Below are 12,953 nucleotides of genomic sequence, written 5' to 3' on the forward strand. Positions count from 1 at the left end.
ATTTGTATAACCTGGATGGCTCTGTAACAGTGACATCTGCTTATTTCTCTTTGCTCAAACAAATGGTAACCTTTGATCTGCAAGTATGTCTGAATCATAAGCCTTCCTTTTTTTTTCTTTAAATGAAAACTTTTTAAAGGATAGTCTTCTGTACACTCTTGTACAGAAGTTTCTATCAGTATTAACACACAGGGTTTTTTATATTTATATTCACATATAGTTACCCTCATATGCAGATTTTGCTCTAACAGCTGTACTAACTAGAAAATTCCTGAAATATGAATACAGTTCCTGAATATAACTGTTAAAATTAACAAAATATGTGCAACAGCTTGATATTGCAAGTAACAAAATTTTTCTTTCTCAGGAAGACTATGATCGTCTGAGACCTTTATCTTATCCTATGACCGATGTCTTCCTTATCTGCTTCTCAGTGGTAAACCCTGCTTCATTTCAAAATGTGAAGGAAGAGTGGGTACCAGAGTTGAAGGAATATGCACCTAATGTTCCCTTTTTACTAGTAGGAACACAGGTATATATATGGTTCTGTTCTTCTTTATTTAAACAATTCAGATCTTTGTATGGTGCCTTTTTTTTGGGCTGGAAGTTCGCACCTGATAGAACCTGAGCAGCATCTCCTGGCTTTGGAGGAACAACCCTAACAAGTGGCAGAAGGACCTAGATCTGAGTTGGTCTCTAATCAGCTACCTCCATTTTGCTGAAATACATGCATTGTAAAAAGGGTGGCAAAATTGGCTGCAACTCTCTGCTTGACTTCCTGTAAAGTCATGGGAGTTACAGAATAAAACCCCATGTTTATATCCATGTTACTGGAATTACTTGAGTTTACAGCTATTATTCATGTCCAATATTTGCTGAAGCAAAGGGAAAAGTGAGACAATTGCTGTCTCAGTTGTCTGGGCTTCAATTACAAAGTGACCCACACGTTGATACTACATTTGGGTTACTCCTTCTGCCACTGCTGGATATACTTTCTGGTATTCCAAGACGGTCACATCTAACTGAAGAGCTGAATTACAGGAGAAACATTTGTTCCTTCTGGATTAAAGGTGGTAGTAGTTCACAGCTTAAATTTCCAGGGTTTTGGATCAGATAGGGTCCACATGTGAATCATGACATGACTCCATTTTTATATATGTAAAACTCCCTTAAATAAAGAATTCTGCTTTAAAAAGAGGTTATCATGTAGCCTGATTACTTTTGTGTAGAAAACGTATTCCAACATGACTGCAATCTTTCTTGCTAGATTGATCTTCGTGATGACCCAAAAACTCTGGCAAGACTGAATGATATGAAAGAGAAGCCCATTTCTGTGGAGCAAGGACAGAAGTTAGCAAAAGAGGTAAACTGATACTCCTAAATGGAACCAAGTAGCAAAGAAGCAAAAAACCCTATTTCCAATTGACTTTTTCCTTCCTTTACCACTTTGCCCGTTTCTTTTACCAGTCAACTAACTTATGAAACCTTACGACTGGCTACCAGTTAACAATATTTACTTATATTGCTGGAAGCAGACCTGTGTAATACCATTTCCTGTTAGTAACAGTTTTAACTTTCTCTGTAGACACTCGTAAAAACTACATAAGCATTAGTCAGAAAGAATTAAAATCACAGAGCGGTTGAGGTTGGAAGAGGCCTTCCCTACTCAAGCAAAACATCAGAAGTATCTTTAAGAAATTATTTGAGAATGCTGTACTACCATTTTAATACACTGCATAGATAGTGCTTATCCGTGCACTAATTTATAGTCTTATTTTTGAAACAGAAATTGGTCATGTAATTCTGTAATTCACTATAAAAAAATGCAGAAGTACACAAATAGAACTGAACAGCTGAAATACATTGCTATTGAATTAACTTCTTTTCTTGACAGATAGGAGCCTACTGCTATGTGGAGTGTTCAGCTTTAACACAGAAAGGACTGAAGACCGTTTTTGATGAAGCTATAATAGCCATTCTAACTCCAAAGAAACACACAGTGAAGAAGAGAATAGGCTCAAGATGCATAAACTGCTGTTTGATCACGTGAGATATGTTTGACAATGGCCAGGTTTACTGTGAAATTCTACTGAACTTAAATACAATGCATTAAGTACACAGCGAACTTGTTAGAGGTTTGAAAGCGAAAACTACAGTTCTGCCTTCTACAACCAGTTAAATCCAGAGGAATACAATCAAACTCAACAAACTTGTAATAAGAAGCCACCACATCTATTACAAATATTTTATTCAGACTGGAAGGTACAATCTCTCAGGGTTACATAGTCTAGAGGAAGCAAAAACTGCACCATGCTGAAACAGCATCTGTGTGCTTTTACTGAGTGGAGATGCTTGGCCTGAAATACTCTAAATGAATTTGGATAGTCTTCTGCTTTGATTATACATATATATATATATCTCTTATAAAAACAAGAACTTTTGCACAGTCTGTATGGAATCTGCACAAAGAAATACCTTGTCTCTCGCTGCTCCAGTTATCTGCTTTTGTATGTAAGCTGCTTCCGGTTCCAGTGTATCCACAGAGGTGCAATAATCAGACCAGCCACATAGCCAAAGGTAGCTCCAAGGGAACAGGAAATGGGCCATACCTGAGAGGAGACGACCAGGTAAAAGCAGACAATGAGGAAAATGTTTGTGTTTTTTTTGTACTTTTTTGGTGTGAGCACAAATTCTCAGTGTAATCTAGGTAGTTAAAGACAGTACAGTCTTATTCTACTCTAAAGCTTGACCTGCTTTCCTAGAAACGCCAAAAGTGTAACAGTCATCTTCATGAACACTAAATGCTGTTGTACAGTTTTTAATTAATATGCATTAAAATGTAACCAGGCTTCTGGCTATTGCAGACTTCAGTTTGATATTCCCAAAACTATGTGAAAAACTTACTTCAAAGTATTTCTAGCCCCTGAAGTGTTCAGCTAACCAAACTTCCTGTTCTGCTGCACACCTTTGGAAACCTACAGATGTCTTAGTGGTATCTCCTTCTGATCTCTCATGGTGTTCTGAAACTTTTAGAGGTGTGTGTAAATGAACTAATATATTCAGATAAGGCCAGAGACTGAGATGGATAGAGGGTTTTTCTTTCTTTTGGTCTTGGAAAGTAGGCAAAGGAATGAATCTCCCTCTGGCTAGCAGTAGGAAGGGAACATAGATTTGGAAACTGACTGAACATCTTGCACACAGTTTAGCAAACATGAACTAAGAGAGCTTTTATTATAAGCTCTGTTTCCTAGTATAAGAACAGGGAACTGACTGAGTACTGCTGACTCATTTTCACAAACCATCTCATACTAAGCAAAGAAGTAATGGGATGTTCCTCCCTTCCCTCCTTTTTATTTTTAAATTGGTATTGACTTCCAGGGAGGAGTGGCCAAAACAAAACTTAACCAGTCTGTCCTCAGATGTAGCTTCTGTTACCAGTCAACTACATACTGCATTGGATAAGTTGGTGATTAAAAATATTTATTGTAGAATAAACTGAATTCCCATCTCTCTTCAAAATTCTCCTTTGCATATATTTTTGCAAGGACAATTTTGTACTTCCTGCTGTACAGTGTGTATTCCTGAAGCAAGTACAGACTGCACTCTCCTATTTTGTTTAATTTTTAAATTAAGGGCGATATTTCCATCTTCTATAGTACCTGACACTGAGAAATGCACTAGATATTAAAGAAAATATCCACATCTCAGTGTCCAGCCTTCTTTTCTATTTCATTTGGATTTGCAATCATGAATATCAAATGAAGTTAATCTTAATGGTACTGGTTCCTCCTTTCATTGATTTTCCTAGTTCTGATTCTTCTCTTTACTTCATAATCTCTTTGAGAAATAAATTTATTCACATCCTTTGATCATGGGAATTTTAACTAGGAATAAGAGTAACGTGTTTTGTCCTTGGCTGTTTCATCTTCACATTCCTTAGCATTCGCAGTTTTATCTATTATTTGGAGGTCTTAAGGAGTGTAGCAAAGATTACTATAAACAAGGTGCCTTAGGTACTCTTTATTGACCTTGTTTCATTCTTCCATTTCCAGATGTTCTGTCTATGCTGCTTGTTTGTGTTGTTGAATATTTTGGCTGTTGCCTCTCAAACCAAAGACTTGCTTGTTTTCATTCATTTAACAGTGGTATTGCAGATCTTCTATAAAAAGCCTTGAGTTGCTTTGGCATGGAAAGATATTATGTATATTTAAAACTCACATGAGTTTGTGGCCTTGGCTAAACTTACGCTTCAGGTGGATCTTTTCAACTTTTAAATTAAATGTAATCAAGTTATTTCTAGCATTTTGCAGACTATTACACATATCTAAAGGACAAAACAATAAAAAAGTCCCTGCAACCCCAGCTGCTCACTCAGTAACGTTCAGTTGGAACAGGAGTCATGCTTTCTCATGCACTGATGAAGTCAAATACCACTCTTAACATCCACAAAACTATGAACAGAGGCTTCGTAACTCAGTGGTCTTTTTACATCGAGTTCTCCAAGTGATCAATGATCCTTCATTAAATTTTACCTACATTAGGTGAATCTGTAGTTGCCTATTTGCTTTTCAGAAGTATGGGTAGATGTTGGCCTCTGAATTTTTCATGTTCCCTGAACTAGAGAGTCAATATCGCTGATGACCCATTGACCCTGTATGTTTTGGTATTTTGTATATAGTGGGCGATTGTTGGTACTATTAAAAGGATCTCTGATGATTGTTGTAGCTTCGTTTATCTGACTGAACTGCAACTTGGAGTATGTTTTTTTCAATAGTTATGTAACTTTCAGTATTAGTTATGCCTCTGCCTGCCTTCTAAAACACTCAGTATTTCTTTGCTTTTTAAAAATTTGTGTTGCCTCACAGAAGTTTCAGGCTGTCTCACTTAACACATGAGTCTCTGACCTCTGAAATCCAACCATCACCAATGGCAGCTGGCAAAGATAGGGGGCAAAGGGAAAAAAAACCCCACAGAAAACTCCATCTCACTGACTATGGATGAGACAGAAAATAAACACCACCCCACCCCTTCTAGTGACATAGAGCAGAAAAGTACTGGGCCAGGTGCTCACTCTTATTGTGCTGCTCAGATGGCCCAAAGCAGTCCTGCAAACAATTTGATTGGCCTTTTGAAAACTCCCTAAGCACAGGAGTTAAAAGCCTGGATATAAAAGTGAGCATTGCTGTCCTTTTCTCTAACCCTCAAGGCAGGCAAAAAAACCCCTAACAAACAGGTAATGATGCTAGTCCTGCACCTTTTATTCTTGACTGCTGGCACTTAGGCTACATATAGCCAGATGCATCCATGGATATATCTAAAGCACCAAGTTATCAAAGACAGATTAAGGTGTGCTCCTAAGCATGTCAGCTGCACTAATATAACAGCCCTTGCATATGCTTTTTGGCCTGTTTATGAAGTGGGTTGCTATATTTTGCATTAGCTGCTGGCCTCATTTTTCTGAGACCTAATCACTTTCTGCTGGACCTTTTTAAATGAATTTGACTCGCTTGATCAGTCTGCCTTTGCTTTGGTCTGTCTATGAAAGTGGGTTGCTATATTTTGCATTAGCTGCTGGCCTCATTTTTCTGAGACCCAATCACTTTCTGCTGGACCTTTTTAAGTGAATTTGACTCACTTGATCAGTCTGCCTTTGCCCTGTCTTTCATATTATCTCTTAAACTTGGTTTAGCTTCCGTGATTTGGTACAAACTGCCTCTAAGTGATAAAAATGTAAGCAGCTATTATCTGTCTGCCTGTTCCGAAAGACTCCCTTCCACTTGCTTAAAGTATGCAACTTGCAATGCACCCCTCTCATGCCTGGAGAACCGTTCAGCTCAGTTTCCTCTGCTTTACGCTCCTGCCTGCTGTGAGGAAGCTGACGTATCCTACCCCAGTCTGGGCTGGGTCAGCAGCGGGGGAATATGATGTTAGGCAACATCACCCTAACTGCACTTTTTCTGGGGGGGGAAGAAGGTTGATATGGAGAGAAAAGCTTGGAGAGCACAGAGGAGAGGACAGAACATTCTTCAGGAAGCTGTCATGAAATGCCTTGCCTGTGCGAGCAGCTGGGAAGCATCAGCTGCCATCCTCACAGCTTGATATAAAAGAGTCAGTTGACATATCAAACATGTGAAAAGGGCAATTGTAACAACCTGTATACGATTACTGGGAATTTGAGCAGCAGCTTTGCAAAAACAGATCTCCACCTACATGTTTAACAAGCACAAAAATTACATTTTAAGAGATGAATATGAGTCAGTGGTTAATTCAAAATGATCCTGACTTCTATTTGTTTCAGTTTTCTTTTTGCCTTTTCAGCTGGCAGAAGTGATAGGACTGAACAGAGATTTCTTTGGGGTAGCTAAATAGTCACTGCAGAACTGCCAGGTTTCTAGCACATATTATAACTGTTTTTAAGATTAAGGACTCAGAATAGGAATTGCCAACCTTTCAGGACACAAATGAGCTCGTTTCCTCAGTGCTTCTTAGAGCACCTATGAACTGATGGGGGAATGCTTAGCGTATTGCATGGAAAGCAGAGCATGCTGCAGGATCCCAGCCAGGTATCTCGCTCTGCTGTACTGTGCATGTGCACTTAAACCCAAATTCTGCCTGCATGACAGTTTCGTTATCTGTTACAAGTCTGTAACTTGCATCCCATGCAATGGGAATTGCATAGACATTGATAAGGACATCAAGGCCAGATCCTTACAGAGCAACAACACCCTAATAGTTTTCAAAGATACTATAAAGTAAGCCGCTGACTGCTGCAACTTTAATTATATAAACACAAATACAGTGGGGCAATCTACTCTACTTTTTTTTTTTTTAGTTAACTGGTCCCATTGTTTTTTGGGGTGCTTTTCTCATATTCCTAAACTCGGTGGTTTTGTATGCTTATGACTTCAAAAGATCCATTTCTGACTGTCAATTAGAAAGCTATGTAATATTTTTTGTTTCATTTTAAAACTGAATAAATGAGCACAACTACTTTCTGTCCCTGTTTCTAACATGCCTTAAATTCCCGATTGTTTAGTCTGTACTGTCTTAAAAAAATTCAGTACATGCCTTTAATCTATTTTGGTTGCATGCACATGTTAACTAAGTGTCTTATCACATTGTACAGAATGTGTGTGTTGACAAGCACATGCTGAGGAGAAGAAAGTGTGAGGGGTTTTTTCATGCTGGCATTTGTAACTAAAAGTTTTGTGGATTTGTGTTCTAAAGTTATAGCAAGCATAACTGCCTTTGATCTCACCATTAAGGTTTACATTAAGAAAACATATCATTAAATAAACAATAACCCCACTAAAGTGGAACAAGCTTCTACCTCTGTTTAAAAAAACCCCTCATACACTGGTTATTATCCCATCTATTCACATAAAGCAACTTCTTTTACAATAGAAATTTCACAGTAGGTAGTAGATCCAAAAGCAAATAGAAGAATGAAACTCTGAGCTGTGTTAAGAATAACAAAAGCAGTGTGAAAGTTTATAGTCCTATTTCAGCTTACTTGAGTAACCACCAAGAACTATACCCAAAATTCTCCAGATTATTTTTCAGGTTACAAATGTCTGACAGGTACCTAAGCTAATATTGATTAGATTACATGGCAGTCAATCAGCCCATTTGAGTTATATCAACACTACCTATTATGTTTGTGGTATCCAGTATAAAGTGGGAATACCTCAATTTCACTTTTACCTAATGATATGAAAACACTGTAGGCAGAATATTGTTTCAAAGTCACCTTTTATCTTTAGTAACAGGTACTACAGATCAAAATTATGCTACAAAAAACCTCAGGTGGATGGCTGGGTATGCACACAGTAAACCCAGGAACATGTTTTAGAAGTCTGGTATCAAACATACAATAAATCCAGGAATTTCACAATTTCCAAAATTCAGTTATCATCAGTGAGGAGTCACTGAAATACCAGTTCCATCACACTGAGTGTGCTGATACGGTTTTGGTCTTTTAATTATAGCATCTTGTTCTGCAAGGGAAGGACGTGTCACAATGTGTCCAGTAACACCTAAATGATCCTGTTCTGTTTCAGTGGGAGTGTGCTTTATGGTGCCGCTTCTCTGGTGACACATGAAGCTGGGATCCTAATCACATGTGGTTATTAGAAGCACACCATTCAACTTGAAACAGGCAACCTGAAAAAAACTGAGCAACTGTAACACAGGAAGTTATTTTCTATTTCTTGGCTAGAACTGTCCTAACTAACCATAACCCTTCATCTCCACTGTACATCAGAGGGCTACAGGCAACGACAGATGGATCTATAAATCTTTAAACCTTTTGAATATCATCTAGAATAGCCTTAAATGATCATGGTTAAGTGTTGCAAACTATTTTTACAATTGTTTAAGAATTAGATAGTAATCTCAAAACATTGGCAAAATTATTCTACCAGTCTGATGCTTGTAATAAACTGAAACACGTCTTGCAGAGTAAGTCTTGAAAAGTTGCTTCTTTCTTTGTTTTAAATACAGAAATGTAACTATTGTAGGGACTAACTTGCATTTCTGTAAGGAAACTATCTTTACCTTTGTCTGAGATAAGCTTAATCCTGCAGACCTATAACCAGGCCTCCCTGACCAACTGTTCTGCATAGTTACAAAACAAATTTTTCTGAAAACTAGCAGAGGGGCAATAGGCATGGCCAAATTATGCTAAAAAGTTAAAGAACAACAGAACAATGAAAAACAATGAATCATCAGGATACCAACTGACTTTCAGCAATATATTTTATACTTCTAACAGCAATGCTTTTTATATTTTTTATTTCCATTCTGAAACACTATTTGGACGATGAATGTAATTTTATTTCCAAAACAATATTCTGTTCCTACTAAGTAATATTTACTTAGGGTAACAGTTGTATACTAAAAAAGAAAAAAAAAGGCATTTTACATTATTATTTTTAAATGTAGACAGGGCCACTAATCTGGCTATCTCCTGTATGCAACATTTTTCAAACATAAGCATGGAAAATAAAGTGAAGATTTTCTGAGACATCTGTATTTATCTCAGTTTTGTTGCACGTCACATGAGGTATGTGTAAAGAACCAACATGTTTTCCTTGGTATATGAATAACTCAGGATGAAGTAGCATTTTGGTTTTTGCCATTAACACATGAATTGGAATTCCTGATGATGAATTTTATACCAGGCTTATTCCACAGAACTCTGAAGTTCTTTGAAGTAAAAACAAATTCTAGTGAAAGGTACACCAGGTAAGATCTAGGTAATGGTACTACAAAAGCAAGCGGCTTTATTCAGTATTCTACCAGAATTCCAGCATCCTCATTTGTAGTACCAAATTTCGCCTTGTCTACAACACTTCGTAAATAAATCATTTTCTGAAGCTAAAGGTACAACTGCAGCCGTGTTTCCATAACACGTTGTTACACCACAAACACCAGCCATAATCAACAGAAACATCAGAACCAGGTTCTGCAACAAGCAGGCTTAAGGCCTTAGCACTGCTCTCTCAAATGCTAATACCACTTTTGTCTTGTTCATATAATAAGATTTAAATGACATTTTCTGTTCTAGAGGAGAACCATTTCCACTACAGATTAAAATTTAAAAAAAATGTTTACAATAAAGTCTAAAATACAAAACGGGAAACAATCACTAATGAAACCTGTTCTTATCTCAAAAGCTGGTCTTGAGTCTAAAGACCAAGCTATTCCATTTGAGTTCCTTCTTGGATCTGAGAAGGGTAAATCCATAATTACAATCCTCAAGCTCTCTGCTTTTAGGCTAATACAAGAAACAGCTGATGTCAAAAGCGTGGGAGCTTAATACTTTATTCATGCAGATGCCTAGAAGTAATCTGGCTTTGACTAGACTCTGATTACTTTTCAGCCTACATTAACATCTACATGACTTTTTTCAGACCTTGCTTGGGACTTAATCTGTAGGTGTTGCCATAAGCATACCAGCTGGATTAGGTTCTCTGCAAAACACAGTCCATGCCTTTTGGGGCATTTTTTTTTCCTAAATTAAGAACCTCTCCCTGCAACTGCATTATGTACAGGTATATTTATGCTCAATAAGTCAGTGGTGAGATAGTTGCTTAGGCAATCTGCACTTAAAAGTTTTCTTCCCAAATTAAGCAGATCTGCAACAACAGCAGAATCCTTTATGAGAACCATTCTTCATTCCCCTGCCTTAAGCTGAAGACAACACAGAAAGCCCCTCTCCTCTTTCCTTGCTGCAGTGAAAGAACATACTACAAGTTTCTGCAATCATCTGCCATCAGGTAGCAAGAGGAATTACTCTTGCAAAAAGGGGTTTCATTGCTAGTGCCCAGTGAACTTCTGAAGACAACCAGAAACTCTCTCCTGCCAACTTTGGTATCAGGAGTATGTCAGAAATGAGAGTGGAGATGGGGAAGAAAAAAGGAAATGCAGTTTCTGCTGCTGCCTGAGTTCTCTGGGGAGCATTCGTGCCCAGAAACAGCAAGTGATGAGTTACAGTATTTCATGTTTCTGCAGATGCTTTGCTGTTCAGCGAAGTTAGATAACATCTTTTTAGATGTCTTAAGTATAGATTATAGAGCTTAACTTTCATCAGTCACACTTGGCTTCTATTGACTTGAAACAGTTTTAAAACAGAAAAAGCTGCCAAACCATTAACCACCTTGTGTCTCCTACTATGGGAAGATGGGAGAATGGACAAAAAGTAAAAAATTAACTGTACTTAAAGTGTCTGTCTTAATCTGCTAGTGTATTTGTTTTGTTAATCAGAGCCTACTGACTTACTAAGTTTTCCTTAGATCATTGGTGCCTAAAAGGTGAAGTTTTTATACAGCACCTTCTGAGGTATTCTACTACCCTGTGTAGTCTCCCACTATTGCTCTGAAAGGCGATAGGTGTCCTTTAGGTCCTGTGCCATATCCAGCAGTCCCACATGCACTTCTTGGATGCATCAGATGACATTCAATCTTACATTTAGGTTACTGAATATAATTCAAAAGACATGTACATGGACTTACTCTAATCCTAAATGCTGTGTAATGTTTTCTGCAATTATTCTTCAAACACACAACTGTTTTTATCCCAGAGGACCAAGTTCTATACTACGAAATGCAACCCTTAAGAGTAGCACACTTAGACCAAGTGAAGAGAAGACAGGGCCTTTTGGATTTTTTTGACAAATGTGAACAAAGCATGGAAATGGACAACGTGCCATTATATGCTATATAAATACAAGTTCTCATTAACAGTTCTACATTGAGTCAAAGGACAAACGACACAGTGAAGACACTGTGACAAATCTTGACTGCAAGATGGGAGTAAAATAAAACCTGCCAGATGTGACATGCCATTTTAAAATCCTAGCTGAGCAAGAAAAGAGTGCTCACCTCTCATTGGAACAGGAAGGTGAGGAAGGCTTCACAGGATGGTAAGAGAAAGTATTTCAATTAACCCTTTGATTTTTTGGGCGACATTCACATCCATCAACAATTAACTAGCGCAAACGCATACCAACATCAGAATTACAGTGAAACATCTTGCAAGAGTAAAAATCAAATGTTTCTAGGGAAGAAAACCTGTTTGGTTTTTTTTTACTTCAACAATTAACCTACTGCTCTACTATTATTTTTGTAATAGAAATTTTAATATCTGGTTACACTGGTGTAAAGAAAGGTTGGTGGCATAAAAGCAGGCTGTTAGCTACTTATGGAAATAAAGTTTCCATTGCAGCTGCAAGCCACAATGTCTCTACAACATTAGAGAGAAAAGTGTGTCACCTGTTACACTGATTTCTGACAGAAACTTTTGAAACCATCTGCTTAAGAACAGGCCTGGTAGATACTGCTTAGCTGAGAGTGCATGATTTCAGTAACCTGATGAAAGAAAATATCCACTGAAGGACAGGAAAAAGTGCTGCTAGGGTCATCATTTTATGGCAATTGCAGTCTTCAGTTATAGCTAATGGAATCAGTTCTCCATGCCAACAAAAATATGAAGAGAATGACACAGATGTTTGAATTCATAAAGGCAGAATCTGCGATGCCAGTTTCACATTTTCATTGTGCAAATACAAAGCTAATGCTTGCTTGCCTTTGAAATCAGAAGGTAAATTTTTAGTACAGTGCTTTTGCCACACCATTTCCACAAATCAATCCAAATCCATTTAAAATGCATTCTGTTAAGTGCTTTTATGGAAGATAGAGGGGAACTAAAACACTAGGAAAGCATCTTTCCTTCCCTACCCATAAACAATAAAAGATACCAGACTCAAGGCAGACAAACTTGGAGCCATCTTCATCATTTCACATTTCTCTTCCTCCTTGTATAGCTTCTTCATATCAAAATCCTCACAGCTCTATTTCATGATAAAATTTGCATGCAACAGACACTCATAAATCTATAACAAAGAACCTATTAAAAAGAGAGGTAATAATTCTGCATTTTACATCCTTACACTGAAAGCACAGATGCTTCCAATGACTTTTTAAATGTTTGGCTTAACTCTGTAGGAACAGTTTATGACTACATCCCATATACCTGTACAGTTTCAGAGCAAGTTTGTGCCTATTCTAAAATTTAATATTTTTATATTTATAATAAAGGTGCAGACACTAACCTGCCAAGGCCGATCCCAATCAAGAGGAATAGGAAATGCTCCAAACCAAGCTCCTAGTATACTGCCCAAAGTAGTAATCTGTAGACTGCTTTCCCAGATGGACACAGCTCTGTAAAACGTATGTTACAAGATTTCAACAGCAGTATTTGATAAAAAGCACACAGGTTTCTCCTAACAGACACACAGTATATGTAAAATGTTAAGTTTCATATTTTAGCTATAATCACCATCTTTCTATACCACACATTCAGGAGATTTTTTTTTTCCCCTTGAGATGTTTACAGCAAAAGCTAATTTATCTTACCTGGAAGCATCACAATGATACTGCATACATTGTAGG

The 12,953-nt window shown here is 37.5% G+C and overlaps 2 protein-coding genes across 3 annotated transcripts in view; one reads left to right on the plus strand and one right to left on the minus strand.

Annotated features, from left to right (window-relative positions):
* Positions 1-319: 319 nt before the first annotated feature.
* RHOQ (ras homolog family member Q) lies at positions 320-2,433 on the plus strand (the record flags this gene model as incomplete). Its single annotated transcript, XM_010182746.1, has 3 exons — positions 320-532; positions 1,268-1,363; positions 1,895-2,433. Coding segments are annotated over 3 exons (465 nt in total), but the record flags the coding sequence as incomplete, so codon positions are not given.
* The window catches only part of PIGF (phosphatidylinositol glycan anchor biosynthesis, class F), a 19,874-nt gene continuing 8,106 nt past the window's right edge, over positions 1,186-12,953 (minus strand). The window contains exons 4-6 of one of the 2 annotated variants that reach the window (XM_010182744.1): positions 12,614-12,722; positions 2,476-2,609; positions 1,186-1,331 (exon numbers count right to left, since the gene is read on the minus strand). In XM_010182744.1, the coding sequence (XP_010181046.1) occupies positions 2,496-2,609; positions 12,614-12,722 (223 nt within the window). In that variant the 3' untranslated portion in view covers positions 1,186-1,331; positions 2,476-2,495. Of the gene's footprint in view, positions 1,332-2,389; positions 2,610-12,613; positions 12,723-12,953 lie in introns of those variants that run through there. The other variant, XM_010182743.1, reaches the window with a different exon arrangement.

This window comes from Mesitornis unicolor, unplaced genomic scaffold (genome assembly GCF_000695765.1).
Source record: "Mesitornis unicolor isolate BGI_N332 unplaced genomic scaffold, ASM69576v1 scaffold9364, whole genome shotgun sequence".
In the NCBI taxonomy this organism is placed as follows: domain Eukaryota; kingdom Metazoa; phylum Chordata; class Aves; order Mesitornithiformes; family Mesitornithidae; genus Mesitornis; species Mesitornis unicolor.